The sequence below is a fragment of the Salvelinus sp. IW2-2015 genome, linkage group LG33 (genome assembly GCF_002910315.2).
Source record: "Salvelinus sp. IW2-2015 linkage group LG33, ASM291031v2, whole genome shotgun sequence".
NCBI lineage: Eukaryota > Metazoa > Chordata > Actinopteri > Salmoniformes > Salmonidae > Salvelinus > Salvelinus sp. IW2-2015.
In genome coordinates this window covers 4,028,716-4,048,091 of record NC_036872.1, presented here as the reverse complement: position 1 = coordinate 4,048,091, position 19,376 = coordinate 4,028,716, and the positions used below count along the sequence as shown (strand labels likewise).

The window sequence follows — 19,376 nt, the reverse complement described above, 5'->3', positions numbered from 1 at the left end:
GCTGTAGCTTATGCCGCTGATCGGCTGCAGAGAGAGATGGCTGAGGCCCACGCAGCGATAGTAGCCATTTTCACATAGTAGTGAAGTTTCTTCTAGTGTGTGTGTGTTTGCACTTCTTTGTGTGTGTGTGGGTTGGCTCTCATCAGCATATGATATTTTGACTCTGTAACCATGTCATCTAAGTTGACCATGTTGCCAGCAGCAGACCACCCTGCATCCCTCTGCTGGCTTGCCTCTGAAGCTAAGCAGGGTTGGTCCTGGTCGGTCCCTGCATGGGAGACCAGATGCTGCTAGAAGTGGTGTTGGACGGTCCCCCCCCCAAAAAAAATATTCCAATGCCCCAGGGCAGTAATAAGGGGGCGTCTTTCGGATGGGACGTTAAACGGGTGTCCTGACTCTGTGGTCACTAAAGATCCCATGGCACTTATCGTAAGAGTAGGGGTGTTAACCCCGGTGTCCTGTCTAAATTCCCAAGCTGTCACTCATACCATCATGGTCACCTAATCATCCCCGGGTTCCAATTGGCTCATTCATCCCCCGCCCCCTGCTCACCCCTGTAACTATTCCCCATGTCGTTGCTGTAAACGAGAACGTGTTCTCAGTCAGCTTACCTTGTAAAATAATAAATAAGGGTAAAATAAATTAAAAAGTGCTCTGTGGGGTTTGTTATTTTGGGCTTGTGTGTGGACTCCCTCTCTCTCTCTCTCATCCGGGCCTGGAGTGATACTGATCTCAGAGCTGTGCTTCCTCATCTGACTCCAATCAGCAAGCCCCTGTATCCTGACCCTGGGCCTGTCTGTCAACCTGAACAAAGACCTCTGTGTACCGGCGGACGGACACACACGAAACAGCACATATACACTCTGTTTCATGCGTGCTCTGCCTACATATGCGTGCACACACACACACACACACATGCGCACACACACACACACACACACACACACACACACACGCTCTCAGTCCACTTCCCCCCTCCCCCACCTCCCCATTCCTTATCTTTTTCCACGTCAGATGGTTTTCAGGCCACCTGAGGCGCTGAACAAATAATGTAGCACAAATGAAGTTTCCTGCTCGGGTTATTGATGCCATTAAAAACGTGCATATTGAACCTTGCAATCATTTTAGTCTTCATCAGGGAGCCTGACATTTAGTGAATTAGCTGATGTGGCCACAGCTATGTCTCTTAGCGTTCCCCATCTAGCGGGTCAAATGGTCAAATCTGTCATCTCATTTGGTCTGTCCGCCAGGCCTGCGATTGGCTAGTCCCTCCTAATCATATCTCACGGCATCATTTGTCCATAATGTGTTTCTTTAGACACATAATCAGGTTAGCAATGACTTTCTTTTGGCTTTAAAAGAGCATGTGGTTATAATGATTGGTATTAGCCTTTTCCCTCTGACTTTGCTTAGAGGAGACTGTGGGCTTTGAATATTGAACTTCTAGGTATTGGTTTAACTCTGTGCAATGTTGTGGAGTGTTGTATTGGAACCTGTGACCGTACCATACTGCTATCTGGTAGTTTTGGGGTATGGGTGTATACAACTATGTTGTGTTGTACTGATGTAAATAGGTTTAAGTACCTAGGCAACAGTGTGACAGTGGTCACTCAGTTTGTGTGTGCCTGTCTGTCTCAGGGCTCAGACCTGACACGCTCTGTCTCCACGGCGCCTCCTCTCTCCCTCCCAGCCCCTTGGTGTCCTGTGCGGCTCCAGGGAGTCCAGCTAAAGCGAACACAAACACAGAGGACAGGGAGGGACCTGACTCTGGCCTGTCCAGCTGTCCCTGTGGTCACAGCAGACCTCCCCCCCAGGCGCCACAGACCTCACCCACACCATGCCACACCACACACCCCTTGTCCTCGCCCACCCGGCTTGGGCCACTAGACCACATCGCTGCACCTCCATGCCAGGCTGGGCACGTCTGATAAACACCCCCAGTAATACCCCCTAACCGCCACAGCTGAGACATCATCATCATCATCCGCTACAAACACGCCAAAACACGACCGTCAGAAAGTTCTTTCTCCCCCTCCCTCATCCCTCTCTCATTCGCGTCCAAACAAAACGACGCCACAAAAGCCCTTTATGTTTTCAGCTGCCGAGGAGTCCGAACGGGAGCGAGAGAAAGGGGAGGAGACGGGGTTAAAGAAGAAAGAAAAAGTAGTTGATGTCATTGAACCATGAAACCGTTGGCCTGGGGTTGAAATTGCACTGTATACAAGTTCCTCAGTGCTGTGGCTGGGAGGATAAACATCAGCTCGGTGCTTGTATCACAGATTCCCTCCCTTGGCGTCCATTCCCTCTATACCGGGACTGCTCTGAGCTCCAAGAGCACGGCACGTCCAACTCCAAACACTTTCAATTAGCTCACACGTACAGTACCGCCTGTCTGTCTAGGGGCCAAATACACTGACTATACACTGTGTACACGAACCAAGTAAAAGTACATGCTCCTTCACTCAAGCTACATGCTGTTCTTGCTGTGTTGCTGTACATGGATTTGGAAGTGGCATCAACGTGAGGTGTGTACCGCAAACTGTGCCGTTGTTGTGTTCGTTGTGTTTGTTGTGAATAAAGATTTTCAGTTTTTTTTCTTTGTCTTTGTCTTTCAGATCATCACGCATTATGTTTACCAACTGCTGGAGACAAAGTGCAACCTGACAAAGGAAATCGTGCCGGTGAGTATTTGCGAGTGAGAAAGAAAAAAAACCGAGGCGTTCAGGCCTTTTAAAGATTATGGGGGATATTAAACGTGAAAGTTGACGTGAATGCGTCGGCTTCCGAGAATGATTATGATGTCGAGTGTCCCGCGGAAAACTAGGAATCGGAGAGAAGGAAATACGCTTTTTAATTTCTCTCTCTTTGTCCAAATGTGTCTCCTCAACAAATGAACTGTATTTGTGACACGTCGTCTCTGAGTCAGGAAAAGCTGTCGCTTAATCTGTTTTGCATTCAAATGCACTCAAAGGGACTTTATTCCCTCTCACTGGTCCGTTCTTGCTCTCTGCTCATCCCAACGTTCAACACAGGCTTGACTTCCCCCCACCCCCCCCTGTTGATCTTCGTTTCTGAGGAAGATTGGTCCTTTTTCCACTTAGCATTTCTCTATCCCTGTTCATAGCGAATGTTTACAGCCTCTGTTGTTCTGGCGCAGGGATGCGCCGTTAACGGCACGGACAACCTATAAATCACCTAGCTAACCCAGTTTTTATTACACCTGTACACTTTTACACTCTGCCTGCCCTATTTATCTCATTATTCCGCCGGAATATCGCACGGTTCCGCGGGCGTGTGGTAGTGGTGGGTCCGTCCACCTGCGTCCAGTTGAACTTGTGACCACAGATTTGAAACAGATTAACCAGGGCCAAGTATAGAAGGAGGGAACGAGAGAAAAAAGGAGAAGAAAGGCTGAGAAGAGAGGCTCCCCCTCACTTTTCTTTAGCTGCTTGGATTAGGTTCCTGTAGCTGCCACCCATGGTTTTTATGGACAGTGCGTGTCTCCTCAGAGATTCCTCAAGGCACACTGGGGACCTCGTCCATCCAAGGGCAGTTGAGGACACACTCATTGGACATATTTTTTTTTTAAAGGACTTATTCGTTACTACGGAGGATGTCAGACCCCCCCGTCCCACCCACCCGCCTTCCAAAGACATGCTAACGTGGCCTTCCGAGTACTGTACTTCTGAAAACGATTTTGATGGCGTATTTGTTCAAATTGCAGCACTAATGAAAGGATGATACTGTGTCATGTGAGCAGGTGGATGCCACAGAGGAGGAGCCCAAGAGTTTCATCTACCTGAGTGCTGATGCCATGTCCAACCCTGCCAAGCTGCTGGTGCTCATCCAGGGGTGCGGGGTGGTCCGGGCCGGCCAGTGGGCACGACGCCTCATCATCAACCAAGACCTTGACTCGGGAACACAGATCCCCTTCATCACCCGCGCCCAGGAGGTAGGGGCGCCGCCCACCCGGGTGACACTGGGGGGGGGTTAGCCTGCCAGTGGTACAGAGGTGTTAGGTTGGCAGGGGTGGTTGGGGTTACCATGGGGTAACCATGGGGTGGGCTCTGCAGATTGTGTTTAGGTATGGGTCTTGTTTGTCAATGGCAGACCTGGGTGTGGACTTGTGATTTATTTTAGCCTGGTTGGTTAGGGCTGTAGCTTGGCTGGGGCTTTTAGATGCGCCTAGGCTGCTGTGTGTGTGTGTGTGTGTGTGTGTGTGTAAGGGACATTGCACATGTGATTCTGTGTTGTTTCTGTGGTGTATATATGTCTTGGTTTCATTTTGATTTGTGTTGAGTACTTTGTCATTTTATAAACGGGTTATTGTGAGAGTATGCAGGCCTGTAAGCCTATTTATGTACATGCATCTTGTTCAATCCCCCCCCCCCCCGCCCCTCTCTATCTCTCTCTCTTTGTATTCCCCTGTGTGACACTGGCGGCTGCAGTACTGCAGTTCAGTGTTCTAGTCTGTGATCTCTCTCTCTGTCTGTCTGTGTGGAGTCTTAGCTGCAGGTCAGCCCTCAGGTCTGCAGCAGCTTCACATCACCGTGCTCCCTGATCTGCATGGCTCCCCCCTCAACACTACACACACACACACACACACACACACATACACACACACACACTCTATCTCTCCCTCTCTCTCTTTCTACCTCTCTCCGTCTCGCTCTCACACCCCCCCCCCTCTCGAAGACCCTTGGAAAGCATCCCGGCCGTGCCCTCCTTCACGAGTATGTACCCTAGAGATAGCCAAGGCTTGGGTTGTGGGGGGGGGGGGGTGGAAGCAGTATGTTGTTGTAGATAATGGTGGTGATGTGAGGTAGTGAAGAAAGGCCTTTAGGAGTCAACTAGGCCGACGGGACTGGGGAAGCGTTGAGACCACCTCGAGTCTCTCCTTTCACTTCCTTCTCTGACACAGAGAGGTATTCTATTGTTTTGTTAGGGCTCTCTCCAATGAAAACCCCCAGCCACATTCCTCCACAGACTCCACATTCCTCCATCCATAATGTGTAAACCCAGGTGAAGTTTTAGCGCGAGCCGTGATGCCGATGTTGTGTGAAGTGTAATTTAGATTCTCATTTCTTCTCCCCCGTGCCCTTGTGTACGGCAGGTCTGCGTCAGCGCGCCGGAAGCCCCGGCTCTCCACACTCTTATTTCCCCCCTCATCACAGCGCTCATTTGTCAACCTGGCCTAAGCTACCTGCCTAATTTAATCGTCCCCACCGTTCAAATTGACTTAGGGGAGATCCCTGCTTTCTCCCCCTCTCTCCCGCCTTCTAAATGTCATAAAGACTTGCGCAGACGGCCAGGTTTATTTCCCGGCGCGACTGGAGCAGGTGTGTGTGTGTGTGTGTGTGTGTGTGTGTGTGTGTGTGTGTGTGTGTGTGTGTTACAGTACGACTGGTTATTATTACATTTGCCCGGAGAGTTGCGTTCCTCAGAAGCAAAGTGACAGGCGAGATATAGAGACCGCTGTGAGTGTAGCCGTGTCCATTCATCACGATAAAACAAGGAGCCGTATCCTTACGCCTTTGACACATCGTCATGGCATTTACAGGAAGTCCTTCCACTCTGGCTGGATACCTATTAGCCACTACTGTTGCCGCTTCCTAGTGACATTTCCCCTAGGTACAGATCTAGGATCAGTTCCTCCTCTCCCAATCACAACCTTAACCATAAGTATGGAAAATGCTCAACTGACCCAAGATGAGTCCTCTGAGATTGCAAAGGTGTTAGGAGGAAAGCCAGGGGTTATTCCCTGACCAGACCAGGAAAAACTCTGGTTAGGTAAAGCGGAAGCAAGGCAGACAGGCAGACAGGCAGTTCCCTCTCTGACTACCTGAGTGGTAGCTCTAGCCCGACTCTACGAGGAGACGTTATCTCCGCCTCTCCTCTCAGGTGGGCTGATTAACGCACGGCCGACCAGGAGATCAAGTAGAACCTCTTCACGCTGCAGATTCATCATGTCCTCCACTCTTCTCTCATTTTCTCCCCTTCCTGTCCGGAAGACTCCTCTCTTGGAGAGCTGTACAGCCACAGAGAGAGCTGTAGTGTCCAGGATATTGATCGGCGGAGTGTGCACTGTCTGAGGAGGCTAAAGTGTAGGCGGGACTGATTTAGGGCCTTAGGTGTTCCCTCTCCTTATGTGGTAACCATGCCAGAATGGTACTCTGCTGTAATAAACTGTTATACTGTTTTCTAACAAAGGCAATTCCGTGCAGATGCACAATTCATTCACCCCCCCGTCCTCAAACATGCCCCCCCCATCTGACTCCCTGTGTTACCCCCTGTTGGACCTGTCTCGTGTGTACTACCACGAGATGCAGAGGAACCATGCGCTCCGCAGTCATTGCCAGTGTGTTCTAATGGAGACAAAGGGAGCCTTTTAGCCAACACACACACACATATATACACAAACACGGATGCGCACACGCACCCGCAGCCGTATCGCCGGGCAGAGGGGGGAATTCACACCATATATGTCTCAGCGGTAGAGAACCCCCACTTTTCATTCCTCTCCGTCCTCCTTTTGAAGCCACACTTCGCCCCGGCCTCCTGTCCAATGGGATCAGTTCTGGCAAAGCCGTGGATTGTGGGAAAAGGAGTTTGCGCTGGTTAATCAGACCCCAGACACCCCCTCCCCCTGACCGGGCATGTGCCTCTCCCCCATCAGGGGTGAATCTGAGGGCATCCTTCCCCGGCTCTCACCGTCAGACCTGCCTTACTCAAACACACTTATTTCTGGGACGCCAGCCTTTCGGCTATATCAGTAGCCATAGTGAAAACGACTAGCTGTAGCGTCCACCATGGATAACAAGTATGCTGTACCTATGTCTATGACAAGCGATCACACTGTCGCCAAGACGATGACAATTAAATAAGCAATGCCTGAGTGTGTGGTTTCAAAAAAATCGACGCCCAGATATGACAGCTATACCTTCCCGTTTATGACTACTAAGATATTGTATGTGTGAGTACACTTTGCTGTACACACACACATGTATCCATGCTCACACACAGAGACACGTGTCCATACAAACACATACAGAGCATGCACACACACACACACACACACACAGAGCATGCACGAACACACACACACTCCACCACTCACACCACCCTCCCTCACACTCGGCACAGTTGTTGCGGATGGTGTGGAAGTGGCGCTATTCCCAGAGCCTGGCTGTAAAGTGACAGGCGAGGGGAGCCCACTCCAGCGCGGGCCCCAGTGGCAGCACAGGCAGAGTCGGGAGGCAGGAGAGGAGAGAGGGGTGGGAGGGAGGCAGCCGGCTGACAGCTCCACTGCAGGGAGAGGCCCTCTTAATGACAGCTTATTCCTTCATGATTTCAATTCTTGACAGTGGACAGGTCTGCTTGTTGCGTCATGGCAGCTGTATCATTACCTTCTGGCCCTGTCAAGGCTGCATTTTGAGAGGGAGAGCAAGAGAAAGGAAGGAAGGTAGAAAAGAGAGGCCAACCGACCAGTGGTAAGAGAGAGGGAAAGAAAGAGAGAAGAGGATGTGGGCAGGATGTGTTTAGCAGTGCTGGGTTCTAGTAGTTACCTGGGATTGTGAGTGGATTGGTGCAGTACACAAACACTGTTGTCATTCATGGTTGAAGGGGAGCGATCGGAAATGCTGTCACATACTGTCTGCAATATTCAGGATAACATGCAACTAGGCAAACGCACGCCCACATGTACACACAAGCTAGGCTTTGGCGGTATCCAGATTACCATACCAACCTTGCGTCATCCTAGGATATTCGGTAATATTGCCACTGAACACTGAACACGATTTCAAACCCCACTGAGCCTCTGTAATCTGAAGGTTAGCAATGCTAACAAGTACATGTCAAATCCCATAGGGAATGCTAGCTAAATGCTAATGAGCGCTTAGCGAACATTTTATACAGTGTCTGATATAAACTTTTTGCAGGACAGACATTCCGGCTCGCAAAGTTACACAAGAAACTCAAAAATGCTACTCCCAGTTTGCTGCACACACAAAACAAATATAAGACAGCAAGGCTCTTGATCCAGGAGACGTTTCTCTGCTTTTAGCAAGAGAAGCTTGATTTTGCAAGAAGCTAACCAAATGCACAACTGCGGAGCATTTAGAACATTTTAGACGGTTAACTTAATAATAATTAGAAGATATCTAGCTGGCAAACATTTTGTTGTGAATCCCATACTGTGCTGCACAACGGTGAGTGACTCTCTCGTCATTGTGTGCTTGTAAACACACACCATGTGATGGGAGTACCGGTAAGCTTCATAATGAAAAAGAATATGACGGATGAAATGAAGAACGCGATCTGCTTTATCTCCTAAAACCATCCCAGGATACAGTTGAAGCCGGAAGTTTACATACGCCTTAGCCAAATACATTTAAACTCAGTTTTTCACAATTCCTGACATTTAATCCTAGCAAAAATGCCCTGTCTTAGGTCAGTTAGGGTCACCACTTTATTTTAAGAATGTGAAATGTCAGAATAATAGTAGAGAGAGTGATTTATTTCATCACATTTCCAGTGGGTCAGAAGTTTACATACTCAATTAGTATTTGGTAGCATTGCCTTTAAATTGTTTAACTTGGGTCTAATGTTTTGTGTAGCCTTCCACAAGCTTCCCACAATAAGTTGGGTGAATTTTGGCCCATTCCTCCTGACAGAGCTGGTGTAACTGAGTCAGGTTTGTAGGCCTCCTTGTTCGCACACGCTTTTTCAGTTCTGCCCACACATTTTCTATAGGATTGAGGTCAGGGCTTTGTGATGGCCACTCCAATACCTTGACTTTGTTGTCCTTAAGCCTTGAGATGCCTGATGTCTTGAGCCTGATGTCTTGAGATGTTCCTTCAATATATTCACATAATTTTCCTCATTATGCCATCTATTTTGGGAAGTGAACCAGTGCTTCCTGCAGCAAAGCACCCCCACAACATGATGCTGCCACCCCCGTGCTTCACGGTTGGGATGGTGTTCTTCGGCTTGCAAGCCCCCCCTTTTTCCTCCAAACATAACAATGGTCATTATGGCCAAACAGTTCTGTTTTTGTTTCATCAGACCAGAGGACATTTCTCCAAAAAGTACAATCTTTGTCCCCATGTGCAGTTGCAAACCGTAGTCTGTCTTTTTTATGACGATTTTGGAGCAGTGGCTTCTTCCTTGCTGAGCGGCCTTTCAGGTTATGTCGACATAGGACTCGTTTTACTTTGGATATAGTTACTTTTGTACCTGTTTCCTCCAGCATCTTCACAAGGTCCTTTGTTGTTGTTCTGGGATTGATTTGCACTTTTCGTACCAAAGTACGTTCATCTCTAGGAGACGGAATGCGTCTCCTTCCTGAGCGTCATGACGGCTGTGTGGTCCCATGGTGTTTATACCTGCGTACTATTGTCTTGGCTGATTTCTTTTGATTTTCCCGTGATGTCAAGCAAAGAGGCACTGAGTTTGAAGGTAGGCCTTGAAATACATCCACAGGTACACCTCCAATTGACTCAAATGATGTCAATTTGCCTATCAGAAGCTTCTAAAGCCATGACATCATTTTCTGGAATTTTCCAAGCTGTATAAAGGCACAGTCAACTTAGTGTATGTGTACTTCTGACCCACTGGAATTGTGATACAGTGAATTCTAAATGAAGTAATCTGTGTGTAAACAATTGTTGGAAAAATGACTTGTGTCATGCACAAAGTAGATGTCCTAACCGACTTGCCAAAACTATAGTTTGTTATTAACAAGAAATTTGCAGAGTGGTTGAAAAACGAGTTTTAATGTCTCCAACCTAAGTGTATGTAAACTTCCCACTTCAACTATATATACTGTATACCGCCCAAGCCTAACACAAACGCGCACACACACACACACACCACTCTTTAAGCTTGCTAGTAGGCTACCAAGGTCTCCCGTATGGATGGAGGGATTGTGGGTCGGACAACTAGCTCTCACGTCAGCGTTAGACATTCATCCACGTTCCAAGTGTCAAATGTTAAGTTTAGGCATTAACTCCGAAATCTGGTTAAGGTTAGGGTTCAGATTTGGGATACGCTCAAAACAAAAAATCTCAAAAACAACTTCCTATCACTGGATTACCAATTTGAAGGCGATAGTGCTCACTGTTGCCCCTAGTGGCCAGTTTCCGCGTTGTCTCCCGACGTCCTCAGACATGGATGGACGTTGAATACTGACTTGTGTCACGGGTGCCCTGGCTGGGGTTGGAAGCTGCTCTCTCCCAGTGGCGTTTGGAGCGCAGGAGGGAGTGAAGAAGAGCATTTGACAGCAGCAATACATACGGTAACTCTGCTGTAGCCTCAACCATGCATCTCTTTTTCGTACTTTTTTAATCCCACACGCTCCCTCTCCCAATCCATATTTTTAGCATATCTGTTTTTTTTTCTGATTGGTTTTGAATGTATCTTTGACCCCTACCTCTAGCCCCCCCATCCCCTTCGCGACGCCCCCCTTTCTCCCTGCAGTGCACCCCCCCACACCCAACAACCCCTTAAGTCAACCCTCAACCCTCACTCCTGCTCCACACACAACACACACACACACACGCAGAGTAAGAAAGGAAAATGCCTTAAACCCCCCCCCCCCAAAAAAAAACAAGGCAAACGTGCAGTTCATTGAAAATAAAGTATTTAATAAAAAACAGGATTTATACACCCTCCTCCCACCCCGCCCCCTCCTTGCTCTTTCTAGTCAGTTAGGCTCGGCACTGGAGACTTGCTGGAAAGAAAGAGGGGGTGTGGTGTTTTCAAAAGTGTGTCAAAAGCCTAGGGGTTTGTATCTGCCCAGAATTTCAATGGGAGGCTGAAAGGAGGCAGGGAAGCGGGCTGAACTCTAACACAGGAATCTGGTTTAATTTCTGTCATGTTGCTCTTTTAATTGTAATTTTTTTTAGCTGGATTGATGTCTTTTTCAAAATGTGCTTCTCGACTTCGTCGCTTTGTGATACTGTATACCAGCAGCTCGCTCTCTCGCTCTCTCTCGCTCTCTCCTTCTACTCTCCCTCCTCCCCGTTTTCTCCTCAAATCCCCTCCTTTTACCCCTAGCCCTGAGCTCTCCTGTGTGTGTGTGTGTGTGTGTGTGTGTTCTCTGACTGCTCTCTGCATTAAATAGCAGTGTACGTTGCTTGTGTGTAAATCTTAGGGCGTTTTTCCTCTCATCTGGTGATCATGGTGGAAGCTGGTCTTTGGGGGTTAGGTTATGATGTATATATGCATGTACAAGAAGGGCGTGTGTGTGTGTGTTTAGGGGTTGGGTTATCGAGGCTCTCTGGGGTTCCGGGAGGGCAGCATCGAAGGAGTGTGCTGGGCCGTGCCGTGCGTGAAGGGGTCAGAGGATGGGCTGGTCTGAGCTGGCCTTGTAATTGAGGCCCTGCATGGGACCCATATCTCCAGGTGGAATGTGCAGCGTTTCCTGCAGTAAAAATCAATGCACTTGACGCCTTCAAAGGCAGCAGAGGCTGAGACTTGCTCTGGGGTTAAACCTCTTTTAAATAGCCTCCCGCGGGACAGCAGCTGTCAATAAAACCCAATTATTACCAGCCCAGACCCGGGAAGAGCTCGCCTGCACAGGCCAAATTAAAAATTGATCAGAAGGGGAGAAAACATTATTTCGTGGTCGTATTCCCTATCTTAACAGTGCTGCGGTGAATCTCTCATCACAGGGTTTTCCCCCCCCCCCCCCCCCCCACACTCTTCTGCTTCTTTATGAACAATGGAACACCATGCTCAGTGTGTATTTGCATATTAAGCGTGTGTGTTTGGAGTTTATAGTTTTTTTCTTCTTCTTCCAGGATTAGATTGCTGCGTGTGTGTGTGGCTTCCCCCCCAGCTCTCTATTGACTATGGTCTCGTTTTGTCTTACTTTTCTGGAACCATTTATTTGTCAGTCAGAAAAGGACAGAGAAAAAAAACAGTGCTTCCTCGGGCTTCCTGTCCTCTTTAGGGAAACAAACGAAATATGATTTCTGAAGACACGGAATAAGAAGAAACACAGTACTCACACCCCTCCCCCCCCCTCCCTAGAAAAGGATGAGCGGCTCACGCTACTAGAATCAGAAACCAGCTAGCTAGCTGCAGGATGGATAGAACAAAAAAGAAACGGGGGGGGGAAACTTTGATCTGAGTGGTGAAACATTATTCGGAAATATGCATTTATTAGCCCCAGTGTTGATAATTGCTTTTTTTTTGTCCAAATTAACAAATGATATCATCAAGGCAGCAGTGTGTGAGGTGGGTAGTAGGTCGTTTGCAGCTGCGGGGCAGTGTGTGTGTGTAGCGTGTGTGTGTGCGTGTGTGTGTCCCGCTGGGACGGTCTTGTTTAGACTCTCTTCCAGAGCGCCCGAGGCAGTGTGTATGTGTGGTGGATTCCTGCTCACTGTCTTCCTGGGAACACTCCACTGAGGCCAGGCACAGAGAACACACGCACCACTAAAACAGCTATCGATCCCCCCTCCCCCACCTCCCCTTTCCGCTGCTTGTTTATGTTACATGGGGTTTCACGTGGCGTTGGGCTTGCCCGGGTGAGAAGACGAGGTGCCGGAGCTGGACAGAGGAAATTGAGTTTGGGGAGGAGGCAGAGGGAGGGGAGCGGACACCCGGTCAGCCACCAAGGAAGTCCAGAGGTCAAGTTTGAGTCCAGGCGTGTGCAGCGTCCACACATGCTCCCGGTTCGCGCTGGTCGAGGGCTTGATCGATGAGAGAGAACTTATTGCTTAAATCGGGGTTAACGGGGTTGCAGCAATGACGCCGAGGTTACACCAAAACGCCACGTAACATCGCGGCAAACAGTTTTAGCCCTCCCTCTGCGGAGAAAGATCTGGCTGCCGGCATGAGACCAGGCCGTTCATAAGGGCTTCATTAGGCATTCATTAGGTGCTCATAGGACAGCCATGTTTGACATGTAATCTGATTCAGATAGGGCGTCCTGCCTCCCCAATGAGAGTAGTCTCTGTCCTTGAAACAGGCTTACTATACACACACGCACGCGCACACGCACACACACGGACAGATGCAGGCTAGAATGGAAATTTACACTGTCATGTACATTATATTGAGCAGTTCAACGGAAATATGATCTGTGCTGGGTAGAAGGTTTGTGTGTGTGCGTGCCTCCCTGCGTGCGTGTGTGTACTGGGCTTTGGGGCCGGTGTCACCTGGCCAAGACCCCTCAAGAGCCCCAGAGCCTTGACAGCGCATCTGCCTGCATCTCACCCCTGTCACTCTACCTCGCGCTCTTTCCCTCTCTTCCTCCTTTTGCCTCTCCCTCCACTCTCTTCTCCCTTTCATCCTGCCATTGTGAACCATCCTGCTACGCGCGCACACACACACACACACACACACACAACACACACACACACACACACACACACACACACACACACACACACACACACACACACACACACACACAGGGTGTCACATCAACATAGGGTTAATTCATAGGACACATGACACCTCTCCGTTCTCTGTTTCCCCACCTCCCACGACCAGGTGCTCTTGTGTGTGCGCATGGAGCATGCTTGCTGCTGTCTTTCTTTGTACTGTATGGGCATAAGATAGGGCCTATCTTTGGATCTGTTTATGTGGGTAGCTTTTCTCGGGAAGGCGTGTGTGATTCTGTACGGTCATTCTAACCGAGGCAGTTTTTTCCGTGTGTGAACTTAGAGCGAGAGTGTCACCCCGAGGCCGCAGTGGTGGTGCGAGTTTGTGTTTGTGTCTGCGGCCGTGTATGTTGTTACGATGCGTTCCTCCAAAAGGTCAGTTGGGTTACTGGTTGGTCACAGGCTGAGGGTTTTCTGTTCAAAGGCTCTATCTCTTCTGTATCTCTCTCTCCTCTGTATCTCTTCTGTATCATCTCTCTCTCTCTGTAATCTCTCTCTCTCTGTCTCTCTTGTATCTCTTCTGTATCTCTCTCTCTCTCTGTAATTTCTCTCTTACTTCTCTCTTCTCTCTGTATCTCTCTCTCGTATCTCTCTCTCTGTATCTCTTCTGTATATATCTCTCTCTCCTCTGTGTCTCTCTCTACCTCTGTACTCTCTCTCTATGTATCTCTTCTGTAATCTCTCTCTCTGTGGTCGCTCTCTCCTCATCATCTCTCTCTCTCTCTTCTCTCTCTCTCGTTCTCTCTCTCTCTCTCTCTCTCTCTCTCTCTCTCTCTCTCTTCTCTCTCTCTCCTCTCTCTCTCTCTCTCTCTCTCCTCTCTCTCTCTCCTCTCTCTCTCTCTCTCTCTCTCTCTCTCTGTATCTCTCTTCTCTGTGTGTGTGTGTCCATGGGTGCGTGTTGCGTGCGTGTGAGAGACAGACAGAGAATGGAGTCAGTAATGAGGTGTTGTCAGTATGTCCCTCTCTGTCTTTGGTGTCACTACAGGTCAGAAGCACACAGGGTCAACTACAGGAGACACGTGGAATGACCCTCGGCACCTGGTGTGTTTGTAGGTAGTTTTCTGTGTGTGTGTTTCAATGCCCTCATCCGTTTCAAACTCTACCTCCCTCCCTCCCTCTCACCCGGTTCGTCTTGAGACGTTGTCAAGTGTTTTGTCGGAGTCATCAGCCTATGTATTTTCTCTCCTTTTCCGTCTCTTTTTAAAGTTGACACGCGGCCTAAAGTGTGTTATCGTCACGGTGATATGTGTTATTATCCTCCCATATGCTGACAGCCTATCCCTTAACCCTCTTAGGACTGGGACACGCTCGGCTGAGTTGTTTGCGCTTATGTCAAGTTTGCGGTTACTAGGCGCGCCATATGCCACTGTGTTATTGCCCCTGCCTGCCGTCAGTCATCTCGGCATCAACCTACAAGCACGCGCACACAGGCACACACAACACACGCACAGTGCCACCGAGGGACTCTAACCTCGCTACGTACTATAGAGCCCCGTTTGGAAATCAGGTATCCTATCTGTAGGTTTTGATGGACAGAGAAACATCTGTGGTGGTACTTGAAGGGGAACAGCCCGTGTCCCCCGTGTGTGTCTGGTGTGTGCTTGTGTATCAGCGGAGGCCGTACTGCGATGATAGGCTCTGGCCTTGCCTTTGATGTCTCTGAGTCGCTCCAGTTCAGGTTATAAGCTACATCTTCGGTAAACATCCCTTGGCCCTGGTACTGTGTGTGTGTGTCTGTGTGTACGAGTGGTTTGAGGGTTTAGTGCTGATCGGTTTTGTTTTCTATGCACTTCATTGTAATGATGAGGCAGAAGGGGCTTTGCTCTCTCTCTCTCCAATCTTTCTCTCTCGTTCGTTCAGAGTTGTGTTTTTCACAAAGTGTACAAACACATTGCCCCTGCAGCTTTGTGCTCTGACTGACCTTGCTCTGCCTCTCTCGGTCTCTCTGTTCTCTCCTGCTCTTTCTTCCTGCCTCACTGTCTTTCTCTCCTTTCTGGGGGTGGTGTGTGTGTGTGTGCGTGCGTGCGTGTGTGATGTTTGTTTTGTTTCTGTAAGTAGTAATGCCCTGCCTGCCGTGGGTTACCCACAGTGCCTTGCCCTTTGAAGTATGTATGTGTATGTGTCCTTGTAGTGTTGTGCTGTTTTACCTAGTCCGAGCCCGCCATAAGCCTCCATACGCACATTCTCCCGGTTTTCTCTGTTGTTCCTGATGGCCTTACCAATGTCCCACAGCCCTATACCCTTTCTGTGCCCACAGGAAGGTCGTTCTCATTGTGAACTAGCATCGAGAGAGAGAGCTTTCGGCTCAATTTGTCATGAGAGCCTGCTAAACAAATTGATGGAAAGTGGTGTTGGGAGAAAAACATGCATTATAAAATCCGTCTACACAAACAACCAGTGTGCAGTTAAATTAGGCAAAAAACACACATTTCTTTCTACAGGGCCGGGGGGGGTGAGACAGGGATGTAGTTTAAGCCCCACCCTCTTCAACATATATTTCAACGAGGGCGAGGGCACTAGAAGAGCACCCGGTCTCACCCTGCTAGAATCTGAAGTCAAATGTCTACAGTTTGCTGATGATCTGGTGCTTCTATCCCCAACCAAGGAGGGCCTACAGCAGCACCTAGATCTTCTGCACAGATTCTGTCAGACCTGGGCCCTGACAGCAAATGTCAGTAAGACCAACATAATGGTGTTTCAAAAAAGGTCCAGTTGCCAGGACCAAGAATTCAAATTCCATCTCGACACCGTTGCCCTAGAGCACACAGAAAACTATACCTACCTCGGCCTAAACATCAACGCCACAGGTAACTTCCACAAAGCTGTGAAAGATCTGAGAGACAAGGCAAGAAGGGCCTTCTATACCATCAAAAGGAACATAAAATTTGACATACCAATTAGGATCTGCCTAAAAATACTTGAATCAGTTACAGAACCCATTGCCCTTTATGGTTGTGAGGTCTGGGGTCCGCTCACCAACCAAGAATTCACAAAATGGGATGAACACCAAATTGAGACTCTGCATGCGGAATTCTGCAAAATGATCCTCTGTGTACAACGTAAAACACCAAATAATTCACGCAGAGCAGAATTAGGCCGATACCTGCTAATGATCAAATCCAGAAAAGAGACGTTAAATTCTACAACCACCTAAAAGGAAGTGATTCCCAAACCTTCCATAACAAAGCCATCACCTACAGAGAGATGAACCTGGAGAAGAGTCCCCTAAACAAGCTGGTCCTGGGGCTCTGTTCACAAACAGACCTCACAGAATCCCAGGACAGCAACACAATTAGACCCAACCAGATCATGAGAAAACAAAAAGATAATTACTTGACACATTGGAAAGAATTTACCAAAAAAAACTAAGCAAACTAGAATGCTATTTGGCCCTAAACAGAGTATATAGTGGCAGAATACCTGACCACTGTGACTGACCCAAAGTTAAGGAAATCTTATGTACAGACTCGGTGAGCATGGCCTTGCTATTGAGAAAAGCCGCCGAAGGCAGACCTGGCTCTCAAGAGAAGACAGGCTATGTGCAAACTGCCCACAAAATGAGGTGGAAACTGAGCTGCACCTCCTAACCTCCAGCCGAATGTATGACCATATTAGAGACACACATTTCCCTCAGATTACACAGACCCACAAAGAATTCGAAAAACAAATCCAGTGTTGATAAACTCCCTCATCATTCGAGAGAGAGAGATGGGTGGAGAGAGAGAGATGGGTAGAGCGAGAGAGAGAGAGAGAGTGCGATAGAAACTGAATGAGTTGTCTCTCTCTGCCCTGGCCAAGATATATGTGTACTGCGGCAGTGTCAGTCTGTGACCCAGTTCCAACCCCTTTGAAGTCCACAGGCTGATCCCTCTGCAGAGGACAGAATGGATTTAGATGGGGAAATAATGGAGGAGGGCAATACTGCGGAGAGAGAGAGAGAGGGGAATGTGGAGAGCGAGAGAGCGGAGGTGGAGTCAGAGGTAGCGACCACCATAGCCCAGCAGTGTGCTGTGTTTCAAGCAGCCTCCCATGTGGTGTTGCTGCCTAGGTTTAAATGGCGTCGGGTCTGCTCGGAGCGAGAGGAGCGCCGCCGCGAGACGTGACCTAGAAAGGCCCAATCACTCTCCGCTCCGCCTCCTCCTGTGATCGCCAGGGTGCCAGAACCTCAGTCGTCTCCAGCCGTGTGTGTGTGTGCGCCTCTCCGTAGCCCAGCCACACCGTGACCTACTTCAGTGGCGCGCCCCTGCAGCCGTGATCCCGGTGCGGTGCAGCGTGTTGGGGGCACATAACCTACAGAGAAAGGGTCCTACTGAGGTGCGTGGGAGGGTCCTGCCCAGTTACAGGTTGAACATATGGAAATAAGTTTCCGTTTTAATAGACTTTATTTCTGAGCGAAGTTTCTCTCCCAAGGTAGACCAATTGGGTTGAAGAGTGTACGGTAGGGGCTGGATTGATCTGGTTTCATGGCCTGTGAGGATGGCAGGTTTCATGGCCTACGAGTGTATGTGTGTGTCTGCGTGTTGGCGGGTGCATGAGTCAGGTGGCTGTACTGAGAGGTAAGGTGGGAGGGAGAGAGAGAGAGAGAGAGAGAGCATCCGCAGGGCCCCTGCCACGATCACAGGGGCACCCCCTATACAACATGGCCGCGCTGTGAACTCCCCTCAATTAACCCGAGCCACTCTCCCTCACGCCTTCCCTACCTCCACCTCTCCCTCCACCATCCAACTAGCTCTAGCCTCCCCAGTGATTCACACAGCAGACCCTTGCACCAAGCCTGTCTGCTGAGGGCATGCTTAACCTTTTCCCAGTTGTTGGAGAAAAGGATACTGAGAAGTCTCTTTAAGTTTGGCTGTTCAATTAAAAAGCCCTCGCTTTTTTTTTTTTCTTCTCCTTCTTCTTCTCCTTTCGCCATCTTTTTTGAAGTTGGCCCAGGGCCTTGTACTGGCTCATCAAACCTGCTCCGCTAGATTGCGTACAGGTACCATCGCCCGGTGTTATTTCCAATGACTTGATTAGCTTCTGACTGGCGTGGAGACCGCGGGATGGACCAGACAGCAACAGGGTTCTTTATCCCAGACCCAGCCAGAGAATATGATTGAGAGTGTGCGACGCGGACACTCATGCCTGTGGTTTCTCTTTTTGGGTCATGCTCCGGCGCCGCCTGCCTGGTTATTATTACCTCCTGGGATACTTGTTAGTCTCGCTTTTCTGAGTAGGAGTGGCACGGCCTTTCCAAATGCTAAGGATTGCTTGAGCTGCTGTAACCATACCAACAGCGATTAGGCAACTCTTGTTCTATCGCCCAGGAGACACGTTCGCGGTGAAACTGGGATTGTTAACTCCAACCAATCCTCCAGATGTTTCAAAAACATCCCTCCAGAAAGCTGGCGTTAATGTACATTCCCGTATTGCGTGTTCCTAAATGTTACCGGTGTCTTTCTGGCATCTTCAACCTTGTTGGTCAGTCCCATCTTATGTAGCCTTGTCGGGGTCCAATAAAACCTATGTAGTGTCTTTTTATATTGAGTTAGTTTCCCCACGAATCATCATTTTTAATTGAACGGTTTCCTACTTTGATGGGATTTCTATGAATGAAACGGTCATGGTGAGTGCGCTTGGAATGCGCGTCCGAACGCCGTAGAAACGGTAGCTGGGCCCACTAATTGTTCAAGAGAGTCGTGTGAACTGTCACCGCCCGTGACAGTTCTGACGCAGTGCGCCAGTGTTGTGTTTTGTCGTTAGCTAGCTATAGCATCTTGAATTTCCCCTCCTCGCCACCACGCCAGTGATCAAGGTTGTTCCGTATTCAAAGTATTGTTGCTCCTGTTGTTCTGTCAGCCGTGACATCAAGGGCATGCCCCACTGCAATGTAAACTGTTGTATCCCCCCCCCCCCKAAACCCACTCCTGCTGTGGCGTGTAGATGATGGGATTTCCATCGCTGTATGTCAATCATCACTCACTACTATACCTGTCTCTTATA

General features: G+C 48.9%; 1 protein-coding gene across 9 annotated transcripts in view; it reads left to right on the top strand.

Moving 5' to 3' along the window:
• arb2a (ARB2 cotranscriptional regulator A) overlaps positions 1 to 19,376 on the top strand; it is a 197,394-nt gene that overhangs the window by 15,757 nt on the left and 162,261 nt on the right. For all 9 annotated transcript variants that reach the window (XM_023978239.2, XM_023978245.2, XM_023978237.2 and 6 more), the window contains exons 5-6: positions 2,616 to 2,681; positions 3,761 to 3,952. In XM_023978239.2, the coding sequence (XP_023834007.1) occupies positions 2,616 to 2,681; positions 3,761 to 3,952 (258 nt within the window). The remainder of the gene's footprint in view (positions 1 to 2,615; positions 2,682 to 3,760; positions 3,953 to 19,376) is intronic.